At 35.7% G+C, this 22,075-nt stretch overlaps 1 protein-coding gene across 2 annotated transcripts in view; it reads left to right on the top strand.

Annotated features, from left to right (window-relative positions):
• The first annotated feature begins 1,032 nt into the window (after positions 1-1,032).
• Positions 1,033-22,075, top strand: part of LOC131076297 (uncharacterized) — a 72,943-nt gene continuing 51,900 nt past the window's right edge. Inside the window, exons 1-2 of one of the 2 annotated variants that reach the window (XM_058013421.1) lie at positions 1,033-1,791; positions 8,366-8,543. In XM_058013421.1, coding sequence (XP_057869404.1) covers positions 1,679-1,791; positions 8,366-8,543 — 291 coding nt within the window. In that variant the 5' untranslated portion in view covers positions 1,033-1,678. Of the gene's footprint in view, positions 1,792-4,316; positions 5,078-8,365; positions 8,544-22,075 lie in introns of those variants that run through there. The other variant, XM_058013422.2, reaches the window with a different exon arrangement.

Raw genomic sequence — 22,075 nt, 5'->3', positions numbered from 1 at the left:
ATTCTTTACTTGAGATTGTTCCAAAAACATTAAAATACTTTTACTAGGGTGTGTATTAGGAATCTGGGGCTTACCTTTCTATTGCTATAGATTTGATCGCGAAGCCATCTTTGGAAACATCAACGATTCTTTTCCTTTCCATGGCTTGCTTGCCCCCCTAACTTCCACACTTCGCGGCTCCATCACTCACCAATTTCTTGAGGAATTAGGGAGCCTCTTTTTTTTCCGAAACCACCCATACTTGTAGTTCCCTGCTCTATCTTGGAAATTAGAGTTTCTCAAGTTCTAGTTTCTGATAGATCCCCTTCTTGCCTATATGTAATTTCCTCTTCACCTTCGAGTGACTCCTTCCTATTTGAATCTTAACCCATACTTGTTCGGACCTTGTCTATCGGGCATCTCTTTCTACTATGTCTCCATTTTTTCTTGCTTGTGGTTGACACAGAGACACACATTTGTCCACCCATCACCCGTTTTCATATTTCTTTATTAAATTAAATATCTAAATTTCAAACCTTTTATATTTGATCAAAATTTTATATGATGAAAATTCCATTACATAGAAACCCCATCAATTTTACTACATGTTATATCTTATAACATATATACAAACATCTAAAAATACAATCAATAAGAGATTAATATTATTTAAAGTTTAAACAGGCACAAATTATTTAACGATTTCCAAAACATCTAGAACTAAAAACAACAAAAACGGCAGATAAAGAATCTGGCATTTACCAAAAACCAGATAATAATAATAATAATAATAACCTATGAAACAAAAAAAATAGTAAACAAAACCAAATTGCATTTTGTATGATTTCAGCTTTGGAGTAATCATGAGCCAAACCACTTGACCCGTGAAACTTGAGTAACCACCATCACAAGCGGACCAAATGGCCTACATTTTCAAGATTCCTCAAACCCTGGAAAATATCTGCACCGTTGATTTTCGGGTCACTGTCCCCGGATCGAATCCGCGGAAGTGTAACATCGATTAGCCAGCCTGTTCCTCTTTAAAACTACCACGTCACTCGGAAATAGTCGCATTCAGCATTGCATTCTTACGCTTTTCAAATTTTTGAGTCACCGTACCTGGATCGAATCCTCGGAAGGCTAAGATCGATTAGCCAGTCTGTTCCACTAAAAACAACCACATCATTCGGAAACCGCCGCATTCATTATTGTATTCTTACGCTCTTCCTAAAGCTTTAAATAAATCAAATTCTCTAAGCTGTAGATCATCTCAGCTTTCCTGAGGCTTCTGAAAATCGCCTTGCTTCCTTCAAATTTACAAGACAGGGCAAACGTCTGGTCAAGATAGAAATTCATAGGGATTTGTTTGAATCTGAGAGGTCGAGAGATCGAAACTCCGAAAATGTGAAGGAGTTTGTCTGACTGTAGCTGAATTTCTATAAATTTGCAAAGAAATCGGTGAATTTATATGAATTTGCAAAGAAATCGGAGAATTTCTCGTGATCGATCAGAGACTATTTCAATTTTCGAGATCAGGGTTTAATGCTGGAAAACAGTATATGAGGAAGAAATCTTTACAGTAATTTGCTACAATTTGAGGGCGCTATCTTTGAAAGAGTTTCAGGACTATACTGAAATACGAAATTTAATCGGAGACAGGAGTGTTTTGGTTGAATTTGTTAGGGTTTTGAGTTGAGAGATGGCGATGAAAGTAAGGAAAGAAGCAGAGGAATCGCTTTTGGAGTCTCAGAGCAGTTTCAACAGGCAATGTTTACAGAATCCTCCGCCACGTTTTTCCACGGATTTTCGCTGGTATACACATATGCTTATATTATTGAATCTGAATGTTTATTATCCTTTTTAGTAGAATGTTTGGAAATCTTTTGTTTATTGAAGTTAGGCAGATTACTGCTGGATCAAAAAACTGTTTCTGAGAGCAACTTATTTTCATAGAGTTCCCGACACCATAATTCAGGTGGCTCAACTACTTCTATTCGCTTTTACACACTTACGTATAGGGGTTTAAATTGAACGCCTGACTTTGCTTAATGAAGCTTTTTCTAAATATTTGTTTTTATTATCTATTATTCTTATATATATAATTATAAGGACAAGATAAATTTAGGAGATATTTCTATAACAAGTTAAATTATGATACTATTATCAAAGATTAAATGATGTAATTTTCTAGTGTCAGCTGAATCTTGATAGCAATATCATTATAAATAGGAGAGATTAAATTTCTATAATCTATAATGATTATTGCTTTGTTTTTGGATTTCATTGTGTATGATTTTTTATTGCATCAACATTTTCGATCACACTCCATGATCTGGCATCAAGATTATTTTTTCTTCCCACAACTCTCTCATCTTAATCATGGATCATGGAGTGTGAATACACATGGAGAGAAACAAAATAATAATGAAAGTAAATGTTGAAAAATAGGAAATAACTTTTTTTTTTAGCAATATGCAATTGGTATTAGTTTTTTAACCTCTTTTTTTTTTCACATCTTATTGTCAATTCCTAAACATTTGCATGAGAACATTTCACTTGCTTAAATTTAAGCAATAAACACACTTAAACCATCAAATAGAAACATGGGGTAAAAGTTATTGGAGTGACACTTCATATTATTAATAAATCATAAAAAAATATAGTAAGTAATATATATTATATAGTACTATAATTTTTAATATTGATATATATCATTTTAGAATGTTTATTATTAAAATATAAATTTACTAAAAATATTTTGAAATGGTAGGATATAATTGTTTCTAATTTTATAATATTGTAATATATTTTTTAAGTCTATTTTCATATTTTTAATAAGATTGTCTTAAATATCAATTTAGAAACAACACATGCATTATAGGGTAGCTTCAATCTTCTGCTTGCTATAAAATGTTCTAATTCTTTTTATTTATTAATAAAATGTATGTTTGCAATTGTACTTTGTTGATATAGATAGCCACCCACTTTAATTATCATACTTTTGCAAACTAAATTAACAATCAAATTAAAAAAATTAAAATTACTATTGTTTGTTAAGTGCTTGAATTTTAAGCCTTGAGACAATTTCTAGCCCCACCCTAATTTAGATACTTATATTTTTATAACAAATAATAACATTTTCAAATGATTTTGTTTTTTCTAATTAAAATATTCATTTGCTTTTTTTTGGGTGATCTCTCTCATTTCCAATCTTATTCTAGACAAAAAGTAGTTTTCTTTTAACTAATAACTTAATTATAATATAATTTAAAATTCATTTCTTAATAAGTAAGAAAATAACTTTTATATTGAATTACAAATAATATAGGTATAGTGTTTACTTCTTCCATAGTGTACCTAATTAGACCATTTAACAAAAATAAAAAATAAAGTCATTATAATTTCTTTTTGAATCACCATTAAACCGCACTTAAATTCCATTTTTTCTTTATTTTAAATCCTTGTGAATTAAATTTTATTATTTAATTTTTTGATGTTTTTATTTTTAGTTATTATGTAATAATAGTAGTTTTTTATTAGGGTGTTTTTCATTATATAAAATTTGGAGAATCATTTTAATGACTAGATATAAAAGTAGAGAGTCTTACACAAATCTTTTCAGTTTAGAAATAAATTGTAAAAATTATTTGCTTCAACAAAATCATTCATGATAAATTATAAATTTTGAATGGACCAAAACAAGATACATCATAGAAGTTCATACAAAGATAATGATAACATAACAGTGGAAACACAACAAACCATCAACACCCTACAAATAGATTTAGAAAAACAAACATAAGACAAACTACCCAAAAACAATAGTAAGTCAAACTAGTGAAAACAACTTGAAACCATGAACTTTGTATTCTATCAATTTTCATACGATTTGATTGAACCATAAGAATATATGTTGAATAATTCTATTTTAAATTATTTTTTACCTTTCACCTAATGATTTCTTTATACGATTATAACCATAAGCACTTATTTAAACTCTTTCATTTTAAAAAAAATTGAAATTTGTCCACCTAACACATACTAAACATAATTTGACATTATCACCATCCTACGTGTGGGCACCCCGTCACGTGATCACGTGGCCCATTCAACAAACCTTGCAAAACAGTGACACGTCATTAATCAACGGGTAAAAGAGCGTGCGTAGGGCGTGAGCGAGCTTATCAGCACATGCATCCCTCAATCCTTTTTTTAAAACGCGTATTTTAAAAACAGCTGACGTGGCATTAGGTCACCGGCCAAGGTCAACATCAACACCACATGATATCCAGCCAGTAGCACGCCAATTGCGCTAGTTTTTCTTCCCGTTGTCTTATTATGCCTGATACAGTCCCTTAATATAGAGCCTAAACATTTCCAAACCAGGCCACGTGGCGGACAGATACACGATTCCTGAGTGTATGGAAGAATCGTACACCGTTGATCTCCGGCTCGCCGCTCCTATTTCGAACCTTGCGAATAGCAGTCATATCAGATTCAGCCAGATTGTTGAACTTAAGCCACATACCCCGCAGACCCCGTTAATAACTTATGATTTACGAAATTTTCTACTAATCGAACTCTGCGCAGAGTAAATTATCCGAGCTCCTCCAATGGTGCAGAAAATTGTGGAGTTCGCTTTTTATTTACGAAACCGGGGTAGAAAATCTCGTCACAAAATAATTAAAAGGACTTTATTCGAATCTGCGGGGTCACGGCATCGATACCTCGCAAATCTACCGAACTCACTCGAATTTGTGTGAATTTAGTAAAGAGATACCTCAAATTCGACGGGGTTCTTGTAATTTATTCCGATTTCCAAGACACGGAGCTGTGCTGGGGAAATTTGTATTATTATACTATAATTTTCTGGAATTTGAATGTTTTGATATTCATTGGATTTCAAAACTACATTTAACTACAGAATTTATAGGAGACATAATTGTATTGCTGGAATTTGTTAGCGTGTAAGGATTTTGAGTACATAGATGGCTATCGAAGAAAAGAAAGATACAGAGCAGTTGCTTTTAGAGTCTCAGACCAACGTGAAGGGGGAGTATGTGTGGAATCCTTCACGACCTTCGTCGGATTTTGATTGGTATTTATGCAAATGTTTTCCCTCATCATCGCTTTATTAGTTTTACATAGTAGTAATCCGGATAATTCGCTCTTCAGCTGTGGGAAAATTCCTATAGGACAAATTTTGCAGTAGCTTTTCGACAATACTTTTCCTTAATCTAAGATCTTTGGGAATTTTTATTTTCATTAGATTAGGCTGGCCTATTTTTACCCTCGGATTTAAAAAAGGGAAAAAAATTCCACACTATTTTTACTTATTATGAGAGCAATTTTGCAGGAACTTAGTTATAAATTATATTACATTTCTTTGACAAAAAAATTAGTATTCACGCAAGTGTGCTGTACACAATTCCCCCCACTCCCCCCCTTCTTTATAGTGGTTTGTAATTATTTTGGTTTGAATTTTCTGAAAAGGAGTATTGTTTTGAATTTTTTAAGGTCAATTTCGTAGCATTATTATGAGAATACATTTCTTAAATCTGAGATCTCTCTTCCTTTTTCTTTCTATACACTGGTCTGCCCCCTCTCTAAAATTTTAGAAAATTGGTAGAGTCTTGAGTTTCTCCTAAATCAATTTTGAAATTTAAAAAATTGGTACTGCACTCACACGAGAACTTGAGTGAAAGTTCATTGAAGAAAATAGAACACATGAAATACACTCAATAAATCAGTGTATAAGATACCTAACTTGACTACATTGTTGCATATTTCTTGTTAACTCTTTCACTTGTCCTGACTCCTTGAGGCATAAACTACTTTATATGACCGTTATATAACTTATATGATAAGAACTTTCGTGAAAATTGCAACATTAATCTTTTCTTTTTATTCAGTTGGCCCTCCAACCATGTTGAATGTCATTTCTTGAACATTTAATACAATTCCGTAAGTCATTATGTCAAAAAAAGGTTCAGAGTTCTCTTGAAGCATTTGCAAAAAATGAGGCATCAAGCTGATTGGTTTTGAAGAGCTACCACTAGATAGCCAATGGTTCTAGAAGTTTTTCGAAACAGTTTTTCTATTCGTTTCCAGCCAAATAGTCCAATAGAGCATATCAAGAACAATGCAAAATATTCATGTGCTTTGGACTTGTTTGTTATGCCTGAAAATGTCTTGATTGAAGAGTTAAAATCTCAACACCAGCTTTTTCTCAAAAATAATTATGCCTTTGTTTCCCTAGAAAAGGGGCGATGGGGTAGTAGATTTTCTTCCTCTGAATTCTTACACATGATTTTGAGTAAGAAGTTTCTGATCAGGTGCTACTGAAACAAAGAAAAGTGTTTATAATAGGCAACGCTAGATTTCGTAGATCAAGAATTTGAAAGTTGTACTCTTGTATAAGTTCTCCCTGTTTTGAACCACCCCAATACAATTGATGTATACTTTTACTTGAAGAGATTCTTTTAACGTTGAGGATATTCTGGGTTCTAATTGTAATTCTTTGTGAGACTTCTTCGGTTGAGTTGAGACCCAGGTACAAATGTCAATTTAAGGGAAGCGATAAGTATTTAGGAACATCATCTGGTATTTTTATAGTTCATATTACTATTTATTCATGCAAAGAAGTAATAAGTAAATACCAACAATTTTTGTCATACAGTTTGTTACAAACTATGGTCCCTACACGTATATGATACTTATTCTACCGGGAAATTCTCCTCATATGCTATGAGGCAGTGGGTGTAATTTTTCACTAATTCCCTAGGATCAAGAAAGCTGTACACTGTATAGCCATCACTAAATCCATGTCTCTAATGTTATGTGTCATTGCAAGTTAAACATGAATGATATTTTTGTGATTGGTTTTGAACTCTCATATTTACAGCTCCAATCAAAAGTTTGATGTCCTCTATTCCTAATTCAAAATTTATACGCAACAGGCCCCGAAGAGAGATTAAAACAGAGCATGCTGCTCCTACTAGTCCAAGGGGTATTAGAACCCCATGTGTCCTTTGGGACGTGTGTCCTCTGTGATAGGATTAAATATTCCAGCAAACATATAACTAATGGAATCACATGGGTCAGCTAACATATGGGCATCTATAATGATGTTCATCTCACCATCCGCATAAAATGTCCAAAACCTTTGGAACGAAGTCTCTACTTTTGGTAACTCTCTAAAGGAAATTTAGTTATGAGGTATCCGAGGAAGATAAAACCAATTCTAAATTGGGATTCTTGTGTTCTGTACAATGCTATAACATTCAGTAACACAGGACAGAACTCTATGTCATTACTAGTATATGCTGTCTGACAAAAACTGTCCATTATAGAATCTTTGTAGTTATACCCTGTGATTTCTTATCTGTGCTGCAATGGTATTCTAATCAGAGCAACTTTAGCAAAGCAAATCTTGACCACTGCGTTCAGGTAAAATAAAAGATGTGGATAAGTACATGCCCAAAATCAAGTAAATTATAGTAGGTATGGTGGAAATTTGCAAGGATGGCTGCTGAAAAACAAATGGCACTTTACACTATTAAGTGCCGTAAAAACTTTGCCATATAAATTCTATATGAAATATTACAGATGTACTATGAACAGTTTAAAATATTGAAATCTATATTCTAATTGACGGGTTTATATCTCTATTTTTAAGTTGTGAAAGAGAGATAATGTGTTGCAAACTTGCAAGCAGTAATTTTAATCAGTTTTATTTCTTACAATTTAGTCATTATGTGAGCAGAGTTATGCTTATAGTTTGGCAAAAGAGTGCCATGGTGTATGCTGCAGGCAGCATAGGGTCTCCACTCTTAACATATGCAAAGTTCGAACACGTTGCAGCATCAAATATGTGGTGCAAAGAGTGACGTCAGTAAGTTGTGTGACCTAAGTTTAGGTTATGGCTGGGGTTACTGGTTACAGAATCAACTAATTGTCCAATAGTCTGTTTCATATGGGGCATTAAAGCAGCCCTTGGAGTTGATTACCTATGAGAGTTCCAAGTTTCAATTTCTATCCTTAGCATTTCACATTGGAATACTGCATACTCCATTTTCTTAGAAATATCAAACAAGTAATAAAATTATTGACATGGAATTGGGTGCACTCCATTTGTATTTCAATCTTCCTCTGGTGGTTGGTTTTATGTTTATTTATTTGCTGAATATGATTGGTGCATCTGAATTCTGTAAAGGTCATAAAAATGGAAAACATAAAACTACCATGAAATTCTGCATATTGTAATCATAGGAATAAGTTATTTTTTGAAACGAGAATGAAGAAAGTAAAGAAACATCACCTTAGGTTAAGAAAAATATTATGTATTTTGCAATACTGTTACCTGTTATAAATTCTTTCCATGCAGGAATCCATCCAGTTTGCATGTGAAAAGCTTCAAGAGAACCATAAGGACACTACAACTGGACCATTCACATAAATGGTGGAGTCTTGTTTCATGGATTGTAGGATTTGTGATGATATTGGTCATTCCTATACTTCGACTTATTTATGTAAAACCTGCAGACAGCAAGGCTCGTCATCAGGTAGGTATCTTCATTTGTCTTATCTTGTTTTCTTTCCTTCATGTACTCATGTTACCTTAAAATTACTCTTAAATGCCTGCAATATGACAACAAATTTGAAAGATATAATGCTGAGAAAGAAGGCAAGCAGATGATTAAGAACATCTTTCTCTCAGAAAATATAGAACATATCTAAAGATCAAACTGTATTGATGTTTTCTCTAGGAGACAGACCATGATTAAAGTTTCTGGGAAAGGATTACAATATGAACAAACCATGCAGTTCCGTATAATTATTCATCTGTGAACATGGAGAAATTTATAAACAGTTCTTGAGTATGCAGAATGATAATAAGGGTTGGTTGAACAGTTTAGTAGAAACCAAGGTATTTCCAATTAAACCTTTTCTAATAGTGCCCAAGACTGACAAATCTTCACAGCTATTGAGAGAAAATTCACAATTGCTTATAAGAATGTGGGGGATTTGGGGTACCTTAGTAGCCACACATGACAGTGGATGCATCTCATTTACTAGTCTTCATTTGTGTGTGAATCACAACATCCAAAAGGTGACTAAGGCCTCCAAATTTTGTGAGCAAATGAAGAGAGATTATGCTATTAGTAGTCTAGTGTTCCCTTGTACAGCTTTGCATTTGAAAAGGACAACCTTTTAAAGGAAAAGGACCAAGCACTTTTCACCAACATAACAAAAGAAGGTGGATAACGTGCCTCTTGTTTCTCTGTACAAACAATGATACGTACTTTTAATCTTATAATAGAATAATTTTGGAAAAAGTTCTCACACTCCCATCTCATGAAAGAAGAAAGATGGTAAATCTTATTTACACAAGGAATATGGTGGTCTATCTAAAATGGAACAAAACCTTGAATATGCCAACAAAAATATTTATGTCATGTGACCAAATGGAGTTGGATATTCTTGGGTCAAATGTTGAATTTATTATCAAAATTTGTAATGAATACTTGGTAGAGAAAGCTATTTTTGCACTGAGATTGCAGGGGAGAGGTCCAACTATGTTGAATGCATTGCCATGAAGAAAGGGAGGAGGGGCTTCCAAGGCACATTTGGATGAAGCAGATCAATAGAGATGATGATTGACTAAACAAGAAAATTGGTCTTAGAATACCATTGATGTCAACATCCAAGAAGACCAAATAAGATGATTCACTCCAAATAATAGATAATTATATTTTGATACCTCTTGTAAATTGAGGCCAAATCACTTAGGGAATTGAGTTTAAGAAGTTACAAAATGATATGGAAGACAATCTTGAGATGGAGGGGCTTAGCAACAAACTTGGCTTAGACAATGTAGTAATGAGCCATATGTTTGCAAGCAACCATCCACTAAAAAATGATTCTGTGAAGGCCCTCAATATTGTTTCAATTAGTAGCTATACACCTTGCAAATCCATATAACATTGTAAATACTTAATATTTGTAGTGTGTTGTAATATTTGGGTCCTCATGAGAAAGGGCAATGCCCTTGGGAGGAATCTTGTGATTCCTTGGATGACACACTATGCCAGTTAGCATTTGTATTACAAGATGTGTAAAAGAGCATCTATGTCATTTAAGATGTGCAAGAGAATCTATGGTGCTTGTAAGAGCATGTAAGAATATTGTAAGTGTGTTTTACATCTTCTAACACAAGTGCTCAAATTGTAGTTGGCATCAGAATGTCTTGATACAAATTTGCAAGAATCAAAAGTCAAGTACAACTTTGATGTTTAACACATATAGTGGACCACCAAAATTAAACAATGGTTAGTTGACACAGTCAAGGGTCCTTCTAGGCATGCCTAGGGTACTACCGGTGTGCACCTGAGGATGAACCCACACACGAACCCGAATGGAAACAGGACCTAGTAACATAGTAATTTGATTGTTGAGGTTAATACATTGAGTGTACTTTGGAGTCTAGTTTTTTATCACAAGGGTTTCTTGAGGTATATCATGTTGCGCAGTGTTTCTTTGTTGAATGTTGTAGATATAAACTTGCATTGCTTTTCTCATAGGATTGTGTAGGGGAAAAAGCGAGACTAGGTTAATCATGCCCTAATCCTACCTTTTGACACACATTATGGAATACGAAAGAGCCTAGAGATATTGCACAATTGGCTACTTCTTTTTGTGAAAGAGAGAGCCACGGGATATCTATTAGGATTTCTATTCCCTTGTTGAAATTGTAAGATCAAGTAATGCAAGTTCAAACCCTAATCCCAAAATGCAAGTATGAACTAATAACAAGATTGCAGAATTGAGATTAAACAATGAACAGCTGTAAATACAAGGATGAAATAAGAATGCAGATGTGTACCCGGAGTCAAAATCAGACTGAAAAATGTTCGGGACGGGGGTGCGGGCGCCACTGTCCTGAAAACTGCACCGGAAACTGCTGTTCTGCACTCTGGAACACTGTCGGGAAGCTGTCTGTCCGGAGGACCAGGGCGCCCAGCGCCTCTGTCCCAGGGACCAGGGCGCCCAGCGCCCCTGTCCTGGCAGGACCAGGGCGCCCAGCGCTTCTGTCCCAGTCTTCTGCTCTGCAATTTGATACAGAGTGCTGTCTCGACCTTCTTTCTCCGGATCTGTATCCCGCGGCGTCGTCTGAATCCTGAAACCTGCAATAATATCTGGAAAAGGGTGTATGGGCGGCTATATAGGGTTTTGCCTTAGTCAAACCCCCGCTTCGGTGATTTCCACCTCCACGAATAGCCAAGTTGTTTTGTAAAATGTATTGTGTGTGCAGACCTAGTGTGTGTGCAAGGTCCTAAAATGCAAGAAAGCAAACTAGAGTAACCTAGAAAGTAAACCCTAATTGCTTGTAGATGATAGTGTAAATGCTCTAAATCAAGATGCAAAGTGATCTAAAGCATGAATAAATGATGTATTGAAGCTTATATAAAGACATGAAAACAACATGAAATCATACCCAACCCTCAAGGGAGGATTACAAGCCAATCTTCAGTCGGTAATCTCCTATTGTTCTTCAATGTCTTCCAAGCCCTAAGTGGATGAATGAATTTGATAGATGCTTGATAGAAAGATGTTGTAAGATGTTGAAGTCTTCAAAGATCTGCTCTTTTGCTGCATATGAAGTTCCTGGAAACAAAAATCGGATCCCTTCAAATGAGGAAAGAGAGCTTTTATGTATGAAACCCTAGGTCGTAAATTCGTATTTTGGCCGACCTAGAGATTGAATATCCCACCAATTTCTTGGGGTTAAGCTTTATTTTATGATTGGATCATGCTCCTAAAATTTCGGGAAAAATGTCCGGGACCATGTTGCACTCCGGGCGCCACTGTCCCGACAACTTTTCACCAAATTTTCAGGGCCGTCGGATATGATGATTTTAGAGAGAATCCCGAAGTTACAGGTGATTTCAAGATGTTTTGACCCCGAAACCAAGCCCCCAAGTTCGAAATAGGACTTAATTAGGGTTTTTGATTAAGTGGTGTATTGGAGGAATAAAATGCGAAGGGCGCGCTTTAGTGAAAAGGGCCCAATTTTATGATGTAGAGAATGATGAAATAGGACCTTAGACCTAATTAATTTGATTAATTAAGTGCTTATGGAGAAATGCAATGCAGAATGTAAAATGCACTAAGGTGGGTGCTAAACTAGGTGTGAAATTGTACCACCCTAGCAAGTGCGTACAATTCACGACGCTACAAGGATTAATGTAGGAACTATCTAGTTTCCTTTCAAACATGTGCCTAGTCAAGAAAACCTTAAACTTGTGACTTAAAATCTTGGCCCAAAAAGGATTGTAATTTTAATGACAATGTTGAAGTGATTTGTCTTAAGATGAATGTTTTTGAAAGATTTGCCAGTCCAAGATTTGAAGGGCATTGCATATAACTGTTGTGACGTATTCACACATCGCCCCATTGCAAATGGGGACCCCTACTTTTTTTCTTTCTGGGGTTTGCTTTCTAGGTTTTTAGGGTTTTGTCTATTAGCCTTTGCATTTTGAGTGTCGCCAGGGGGATCACTAGGATGGAAGGCTCTGCTTGAGCCAGGGTGAGTCCACGGGGCCCCAGAATTAGGGTTTCTTTGAGAGTCTTCCTTAGGGCCTGGTTTTGCTCTTGTTGCTAATTGTGTCTTGCTTGGTGAGTGAGTATCATCCTTGAAGGTCTGAGCTAGGTCAAGTTGGTGAGTGATGAAGTCTGGAATGTCATCCTGATCTTCAAATGTCCTGAAATTTGGCTGTCTGGAATGTCATCCTGATCCTAAAATTTGACTAAGTCTGGAAAATTGAAGAATCCTCCAAAAACTAGATTTTGCATTATAACTCTTGGAGGTTCGAAACCACTCTCAAACATCCTGACAGTATATATGGAATATAAATTAAAGTATAAGTGACACTTCTTTCTTATACTTAAATGTTATATTCCATACATGAATCCTGACGGAGAGACCAAAATGTCAAATTTCGCTCCTGACCCTTCCAAAGGGTCCAGAGCAAAATTTTCTATAAGACATTCTAGTTTGACCCAAACTTAGAACTAACTCATTCCCAGGCATTATTGAGGGAAAAACACTTGTTTGGATGAAGAAAAGTGAGAAATGAAATCAAGATTTGAGCCTAAATGTGAATTTCGCTCCTGACCCTTTGGAAGGGTCCAGAGCGAAATTCTCTCTAGACACCTTTTTTCTCCTTGTTTGCATTGGAAACCTTGATTCCTTGGGCATGGTAAGGGAAAATTGACATATTCTTGCCGTCGGAAGTGATTTGAGGTGTTTGAAAGTGTGGATTTTGTCTAAAGCATGAATTTCGCTCCTGACCCTTCCAAAGGGTCCATAGCGAAATTCATCTTTTCCTCTATTTTGCTCTTTCATATGGCCAAGTTTTGGATTTTGAGGCATAGTTGAGGAGACTTGGATGCATGTTTGCCTTGGAGAGAAGGTTTAAGACCTAGAATGGTGAAAATCAACCTAGAATGGAAATTTCGCTCCTAACCCTTCCAAGGGTCTAGAGCGAAATCTTCCATTTGACCTTCTATCTTGCCTAAAATGATGAATAGAGTTTGAAAGGACCTTGAAATTGATCAAGTTTGAGAGAGAATTGGAAAATCAAGATTTTCGCTCCTGACCCTTCCAAAGGGTCCAGAGCGATGATCCTCATAACCCTCATTTCCTTCCTAATTTTGGCTAATTGTTGGTCTCTAAGGCATGTATGGAAGTGTTTGACATGTTTTTTGCCTAAGAGAATGACTAGAGGTGGAGGAATTGGAGGATTTTAGCCTAAAAATTGAATTTCGCTCCTGACCCTTCCAAAGGGTCCAGAGAGAAATTCTTGAAAACACTCATTTTCTCCTTAGACAAGATCAGGACCTTGGTAGAGATGCAAGAAGAATGGTCTATGTTTGCCTCCCAAAGAGGATTGGAGTTGGAAGAATCAAGAATCAAGCTCAAACAATGATTTTAAGGGTCAGGAGCGAAAATCCTTATAGCTCTTATTTTCTTCCTTGTTTTGGCTAGGCGTTGGCATGTTGGAGGGTGAATTGGTATGTTCTTTCCTTGAGAGGTAGTTGGACGCTTTGAAAGATGAAGATTTTGCCTAAATCATGAATTTCGCTCTTGACCCTTCCAAAGGGTCTAGAGCGAAATTCTTTATTAACCTCATTTGCTTCCATGCTTGGGCTTCAAACCTTGTTCCTTAGGTAAAGAGTGATGGATTTTTGCCTTGCAATCAAGATTGGGATTGAAAATATGAGTGATCAAGCCTAAACCAAGATTTTCGCTCCTGACCCTTCCAAAGGGTCTAGAGCGAAAATCTACCTAGCCCTCATTTTCTTCCTTGATTGATCAAATTTTGATATCCAAGGCATGTTGAAAGGAAGAATGGACATGTTGTTGCCTTTGAGAATGTTTGAAAGCAAAGAAAGGTAGAGATTTTGTCCTAGAAATGGAAATTCGCTCCTGACCCTTCCAAAGGGTCCAGGGCGAAATTCCACTAAAACCACCTTTTTTCCCAATTTTATGCCAAGGCAATTGTAGACTAAAGTGAATTGAGATGGGAGGGGCCCTTAGGAGTGACTTCAAGTTGCTAGTAATCCATGAATTTGAAGGAATTGAGCAAAACCAAGATTTTCGCTCTTGACCCTTCCAAAGGGTCTAGAGCGAAAATTCTACAATCACCTACTTTCCTTGCAAGACAAGTCAAACTTTGTGTTTTTATATCTTGGATGAGTGTGAAGAAGTGTTTTCTTGCCTTTTGAGGTTGATTCAAGTTGAAAGGATGGAGGAAGAAGCCTAAAACAAGATTTTCGCTCTTGACCCTTCCAAAGGTTCCAGAGCGAAAACCCTAAAAACCATATATTTCTCCAAAATTTGAGTGAAGTCAGGCCTAGGCCTAGGTGAGAAAAGCTCTTTGGATTGCCCTTGAATGATTTTTGATCATCAAAAAATGCAAATTTTGAGCTAAGACTTGAATTTCGCTCCTGACCCTTCCAAAGGGTCCAAAGCGAAATTCTGGATAGGTCTTGTCCCTAGATAGGGTTTTGAGCGAATTTTCCTTTTTTAAGCCTTGAGAGGATCAAACAAATGTTGCCAAGTTGAGAAGTGGATTCAAAATGAGGGAGTCTAGATGAGTTGAAGTGAAGAAAATGAAATTGAGTGTGGATAAGCAAGCAAAAGGTGAATTTCACTCCTGACCCTTCCAAAGGGTCCAGAGCGAAATTCTTCAAACCCACTATTTCCTCCTTGTGTCAAGTCAGGATTTTGATTCCGAGGGCATGAAGAGATTGGAGTGAGGTTATTTAAGCCTTGCAAGATGAGTTGAAAGTGAAGGAGATGGAAAATTAAGCCTAAAAAGTGAATTTCGCTCCTGACCCTTCCAAAGGGTCCAGAGCAAAATTCACAGAATGTCATTATTTCTTCAAGCTAATGTTGAGCCAAGTCAGTGATCAAGGTGAATGGACCTTAGAGATTGCCTTAGAAGAGATTGTCAATGAAACAAAGGTGAGTTTTGACCTAAAGAAGGAATTTCGCTCCTAACCCTTCTAGAGGGTCCAGAGCAAAATTCTCATCATCACCTAATTTGCCCATGATGGAAGCTAAAAATTTGAATTCCTAGGCTTTGTTTAACTAAAGCTAGCATGTGCTCACTTTTAAGAGGAATTTGGAGTAAAAAAATGAGGCAATTGAGACCTAATCAAGAAAATCGCTCCTGACCCTTCCAAAGGGTCCAGGGCAAAATCTTTTGAAACTCATATTTTTCACCTTGTTTGGGCCAGGTGAAGAGCTAGTTGTGAGATAATGTTGAAAAGAGGTCTAAATTGGGCAAAATAGCAAATTTCGCTCTTGACCCTTCCAAAGGGTCCAGGGCGAAATTCTTATAGGGCCTGTCCCTGGAGAGGATACTTAGCGAAATTCCATTTTGATGTCTTTTCACTAATGATTTAAGGTGGAAAATGCTTTGTTGAAATGAATGTCATATGTGTCCTTAATCATCTTTTGGTTTATTTTGCAGATGGATCTCTTCCAGTCCAGCATCTTCAAGGACGACCAATTCCAGCCCATCATCGTCAAGGACATTCCACAGGCAAAAGGGAAGACTCAAGGTGTTCAAGGAATTGCTAGCTACCTCCAGAACCTTAACTTCACCACACTAAGGAACCACAAGATGACAATGAAAGGCGTTGCCAGCATTTCAAGGAAAGGTACACCACCCATCCATCACGTCAAAGACAGAGGAGAATCAAATAAGGTCAGTGCAAGGGTCTATTGAAGAAGTAGATAGTTTTAGAAGAGTTAATTAAAGTTAGCTTCTCAGCATCATCAAATTCAACATCAACCAAGTTACAAGTGTTAGACAAGGTGACATCCCAGTCATCACTCCTCCAGTCGGATTGGTCCACCTCAGCATGACTAGATTCAATGTACCTAATTAATCGGAGGTGACCCAAACTTCGATGTACCTACCCATACTTCTTATTGGTCCTCGCCCTTGGAATGTATTTTTCTAATTGGCTATGGAAGTTTGTTGTAGCAAACCCTAATTAGGGTTTCTATCTTGTAATCCTAGCCATTGATTCTAATTCAATCAGAGCCGTCTATTTGTAAAGGGACTCTCTATATAAACCCTGGCTCCTCATTTGTAAAGGTTAATAGCAAGCTAATAGTTAATGGTTGGTTAATAGAGAATAGATAGTAGTGAATAGTCAGAGAGTAGGAAATAGTTAGAGTATAATAGAAAGAGAAGGCAAAGATTGTTGCCAAGATGTTGTTGTAAAGGACTTGTAAACTTCATTGAAGAAATGGTGAATTCTATGGGCCGATTCAACAATTTGCATGGTCTCTATACTTCTCAAATTTGATTTCATGTTATTAGATGAGTGGAAGAAATCTGCATGATCAATGGTGAAATTTGTATATCCATACTACTAGCAGTTTGTTGATTGCAAACTTGCCTTGTGTAGTCAACTGGAATCATTCAGCTTAAGCTTAACTTCAATTGTCGCTTCTACATTAATATGCATCAGCCTGATGGTGTCCATGCTTGTAGCGGTGATTTGAACATCATAAAGCTTTCCTTAGAAGATCGCACTAACCTTGTGGAGATGGTCCTGGGATGACAAAGCAAGACTTAGTTAGAATTTCATCAAAGGTCATTCATTGCTCTTACATTCTTAGTATTAGAAATAGATCTTGTTTCAACCTTTTTCCTCCTCCCTTTTTTTTTTTTTTTCAAAATCAACGGCCAGTAAAATCTCACATTCTAGCAATATCCAAAGCAAATAAGACGTTCAGGTAGTCAAACGTAAGTCCCCTTGTGATTCCAGCAAAATCACATCATACTACGAGAAGCTTATCCACGCGTAGAGAACCTACATACAAGAACCTTGGAGTTACTCCAATTGATCCTTCAGCGAGATCTTCAGCAGTTGGGAAACTTTGGTCAAGAGAGCATAAGATACCTTGGTATTTTATTCTGTGTTCGCATGTGCATGAAAAACACATCAACAATACCTTGCAAACACATGATTTAATAGTAGGATTCAAAACGAGAAATAGGCCAATAAATTGAACCCCTAAGTAGGTACAATTGGTATCAATCTCCACTAACTCTCCTTAATAGGAAAACTACTATTAGGACCCTTATCCCAACTCTTCACTTTTGTATTTGGTGTTATTAGTAAAAGCTTGGATGCATATGCTTTTTAAGTTGTTCCACCGGCTAATTATAATCATTCCATGTGTATATGAAGTGGTAGTTCTCTTGAATATAATTAGTTTAAATAGAGGGCTTAGGCAAGGCTATCTATTTAATATTTTGTATTGGGAATTTGTCAACGGAGGTTGCCCCCTTGAAGAGGCCCATGATATTTTATATTGTGATTCTATGATTTCAATATATTACTACTCTATATATCTAATTTGTAGTGTATGTTCTCTATATTTTTGTTATTTGATTAGTCCTCTACATTAAGAGTTATAATGTTTAGAATCATAGCTCTTTATAGGTTTGTGTACTATAGTAGCCTCAAAAGTGTAAGGATTTCTATTACTATCCACCATATGCTCTCACTTTGCTCTTTTGGAATCTTGGTGATCAGAAAATGGCTACAAAAGTAGTGGCACTAAGGATCTTGTCTGAAATCTACCAAAATTTTCGTCCATTGTAAGTAAAATATTTATAGGCTCAAAACTTTGTGCTAGGGATTTTCAAATATCTTTAGAATAATTTCCATTTTTGGCTAAGTATATATTAGAGGTCTTAAAGAACAAACTTATCCTACTAGGGAAATCCCCCTTTGACCCCTAGTTGAGAGAAAATTTGAGCATAATGGGCAAACATTGGCTGATTTGCATAGTTCCACATTGATTCAATTTGATTTAATTGAACAAAGCCAAATTATCTAGAAATACAATGGCTAGTGCGTTATTGCTTTTAGGCAACTAGTGTTTAAGAACTTGTGTGTTAGAGTTTGAATCATATATGGTATACCAATCTAAAACCTTTGGTGTTAATTTCTCTCAAAATGAGAAGAATTTGACAATTCTATGTAGAAAATGTTCTCATCAAGTATTATTTGTCAAAAAAAAGGGGATAAAATGAAAAACTTATCCCATGTGGGCAATCATCTTGTTATGATTCTCTCTTTCAACCAAGCAATCTTTCACATTGTCCAAGGATCTACCTGATTGTAGTTGTCTCTTCACATTGATTGTTTTGGCATATACCATTGTTAGACTTTCCAATAGACCTTGGACCCCCTTATTTGGTTTGGTGGCAGTAACCAAATCAAAGGGATCAATTTTAATTAAAAGTAGCCACCATGAGAAATGACTTTGAGTCTAGAATAAGAAATCTCAATGTCACATAGACTTAATTACTCAAAACCCTTCAACAACTATGCAACCGTGTATGTAGAATTATCAATATAACACTAAACCAATTTCAGCTTGGGAAGAATGTCATGTGACCCAACACTCGATTTCCTTAAATTTGATGGTATAGATCCCTCCAATTGGGCATATCAAGATAAACATTATTTCCATCTGCATAGTACCCAATTAGTGGACATGGTCCCTATAACCTCGTTTTAAATATAAATTTTATAACTTGACAATCGATACAAAACCCACAAACATTCCAATGGAGAATCAACATGATCAACATTTATAGAACTTCTGTTGGTTTGATTCAACCATAGTGCTAATAAGGATTTTATAGGAGCTTTAATCAAATTGAGGCAAACTAGTTTTGTCCATGATTACCAAATAGAGTTTGAAAAGCTTGCTAATCAAATGAAAGATTTGACAGATGAATTTTTCAAGAGTTGTTTCATCAATGGATTAAAAGATGAGATTTGAGCCGAGATCAAAACAAAGGTATGATGGTAGCCAATGGGTTGGCTAAGTCAATAGAAGATAGCTTCACAAGTCAACATTGTTTCTCCAAACCAACTCCATTAAAAAATATTGTACTATCACAATGGTCATCAAATTTCTAATTGAGGTGAAGATGTAGGCCCTTTGGGAAAAAGGTCACTGGCAATTCCTTAGATTGGGGATCTTTCATAGTGGCAAGAAGACCTAATTGATCAAAGAGTTGAATATTTAGTCAAGGTAGAGTGTGGTATACATTTCTCCTTTTAGCAAAAGAATTGTATGCTAAGACAATGGGGTTGATGCAATGAATAGTCCAATTTGTTATAGTTGGGGGCAATAGATCCTCTAATTAAGGTGTAAATAGTTGTTTGAGGAGATACAAGTCACGGTCATCTTCAAGATAGTCTATAGATGTGGAAGCTTGTTATGACATGTAGAGATTTTGTAAGCTTATGAAGTAATGTATGTAAGTAAGACTCGAGTATAGTGACTTGAGGAACGTAGACTACTCTTCCAAGAGTTTTCTATCCAATTGAGGGTTTCTCCTATGCGTACTTGTGTTGTATGTATGTTTTGTGTGGTGCAAGTTTTTATGTTCCACATTTTGAGACGTTTCTAGTTAATTCATGTATGCATATGTCATGGAGATTGACAGACATTATAGTTGTTTAAATGCATGCAAAGGAAGTTTGAGGCATCTCATCTTGAATCCATAATGTGTACCAAAGTGTGGCATTGTTGCTCCTAGTTTATTGATTGAGTGGTGTCAAATCCTAGCATTCCTTTTGGAGAAATGGTACCATGTAGGTTATCTTGTTGTGCCTATTTGCTAGCAACCAAGAGTGTGTAGGGGATTTTGATTAGTTCAAAGCTGTAGGAAAGAGAACAAGAGGAAACATACCGAGGTTCAGAGTTCTACAACTTGCCTAAGAGTAAACCTCTCTTGTAGCTCTTGCAAAATACACACTATTTGCACCCAAAGCCATCCATGTCATCTAATTGAACTCATTTTACAATAGTAATCCCTTATTTTGAATGTCCAAAAGCTCCCTTCACAACGAAATTGTTGGGTTTGCAGATGGTAAGTTTTAGGCAGCGTTTTCCTTCACAAGCAAGAAGCAAGGGTCAACATGCATCTTAGTCTAGAAAAAAACACACACACAAACATATACAACCTAGAGCTTCTAGTGTTGCAACCTAGGAGTCTATTATCAAATGTAACATCCAAATTTTATTAAGGACATTTAAGCATAAAAAATGGGGCCAACAAACATTTTTGTGTTAATAACTACAAATTAAACATGTCAAATGCAATGTAAACATGTTAGAATGCATGCACACACACGAAGACTAATGTCACACACGATAGCAATGCACAAATGTACAAGTGGAAGACTTTGATCTATTGTGAATCAACTCGTTAGGAGGTTAAGGGAAGATAGGGTCTCACTCTATACTGGGGACTAGGTATTGATACCCATGACCTAGACATGCAAATCAAGAAAATTGAAGAATTGAAAGGAAATGATAGTTCATTATTTGATTGCTTAATTTGAGGCTTGAGCATAGTGAAGAATTACATAGATCATATTACGGCATAAAACCTCTATTCAAATCTTTATTAAATTCATTCAATTCATTAATTGCAACCGTAATGTTCCCTTTGGGGATATACCTGATTTTTACCCAAAAATAAGAATTCCAATAATACTAGCACTTGCACCAAAAGAAGGTGCAATGGTTATGCTGATAGTAAGATATACATACAATAATTACATCTTAATCTTAATGTAACACACATTAACTCTAATCATAATATTAACCTTAATACTATCTCTAACCCTAATTTAAATAATAGGAACACCAACTCCTAAGACAGCCAGTTAAAAATTAGAATTTTAATTAATATTTACATGATAGCCTTTCAAGATTTGACAATATGTTGAAATTTTTTTAATAGAATTTTAATTCTATATGCAAAATTTTTACCAAAATATGCTCAGTTACGAAAGCGAATATTGGATAACTAATGCAAGATGAATTTAATATGTTTCTTCCCCAAATTTCTACATTTGTTTTTCTTTAATTATTTATAGGCGGAATGATGAAAGGAACACACTTTTTAAAGTTGGGAAAATATTTACATAGAATTGAGATTTTAAAAATAGACAGCCACATCGAAAAGGTCTTCATTGAATGTGCTAGGCAGTTGGGAAAATATCATGTGGATATGTTCTCTACCAAGTTCATCAGTTCTCTCTTTCTTCGTCAATTTAGAACTCCTTTTGCATCAAGATCACAGAGGAAAACTTAAAAAGGTGGAGAAAAAATACTTGCTAGTTTCAATATTTCAGAAAACCCTAGGCATCTGAGGATTCCAAAAATGATATCCACTCTAAAACATATCCACATAAAAAATATTATTTTCTCTATAATTTCAAAAGATTTTGAGACTGTGTGCTTTAGTGTCTACAAGTTTAAGGAAAAACAAAGAACCAATAGCAGCAATTGAACTTAGGAAAATAATCAATTAACATCAAACAAATGATCATAAGGATTCCTATGCATTTGGATCCTTACTATAGCTTTTCCAACAGCCAATCATAGTAGAGATTTGGGAAAGCATGATAAGGTGCCAGGAGGTTGTTCTCCACAACTTAAACCTAAGTGCGTGGAACATCCAACCAA

This window comes from Cryptomeria japonica, chromosome 4 (genome assembly GCF_030272615.1).
Source record: "Cryptomeria japonica chromosome 4, Sugi_1.0, whole genome shotgun sequence".
Lineage (NCBI taxonomy): Eukaryota > Viridiplantae > Streptophyta > Pinopsida > Cupressales > Cupressaceae > Cryptomeria > Cryptomeria japonica.
The sequence above is the reverse complement of the archived record's forward strand: the minus strand, read 5'-3'. Positions and strand labels throughout refer to the sequence as shown.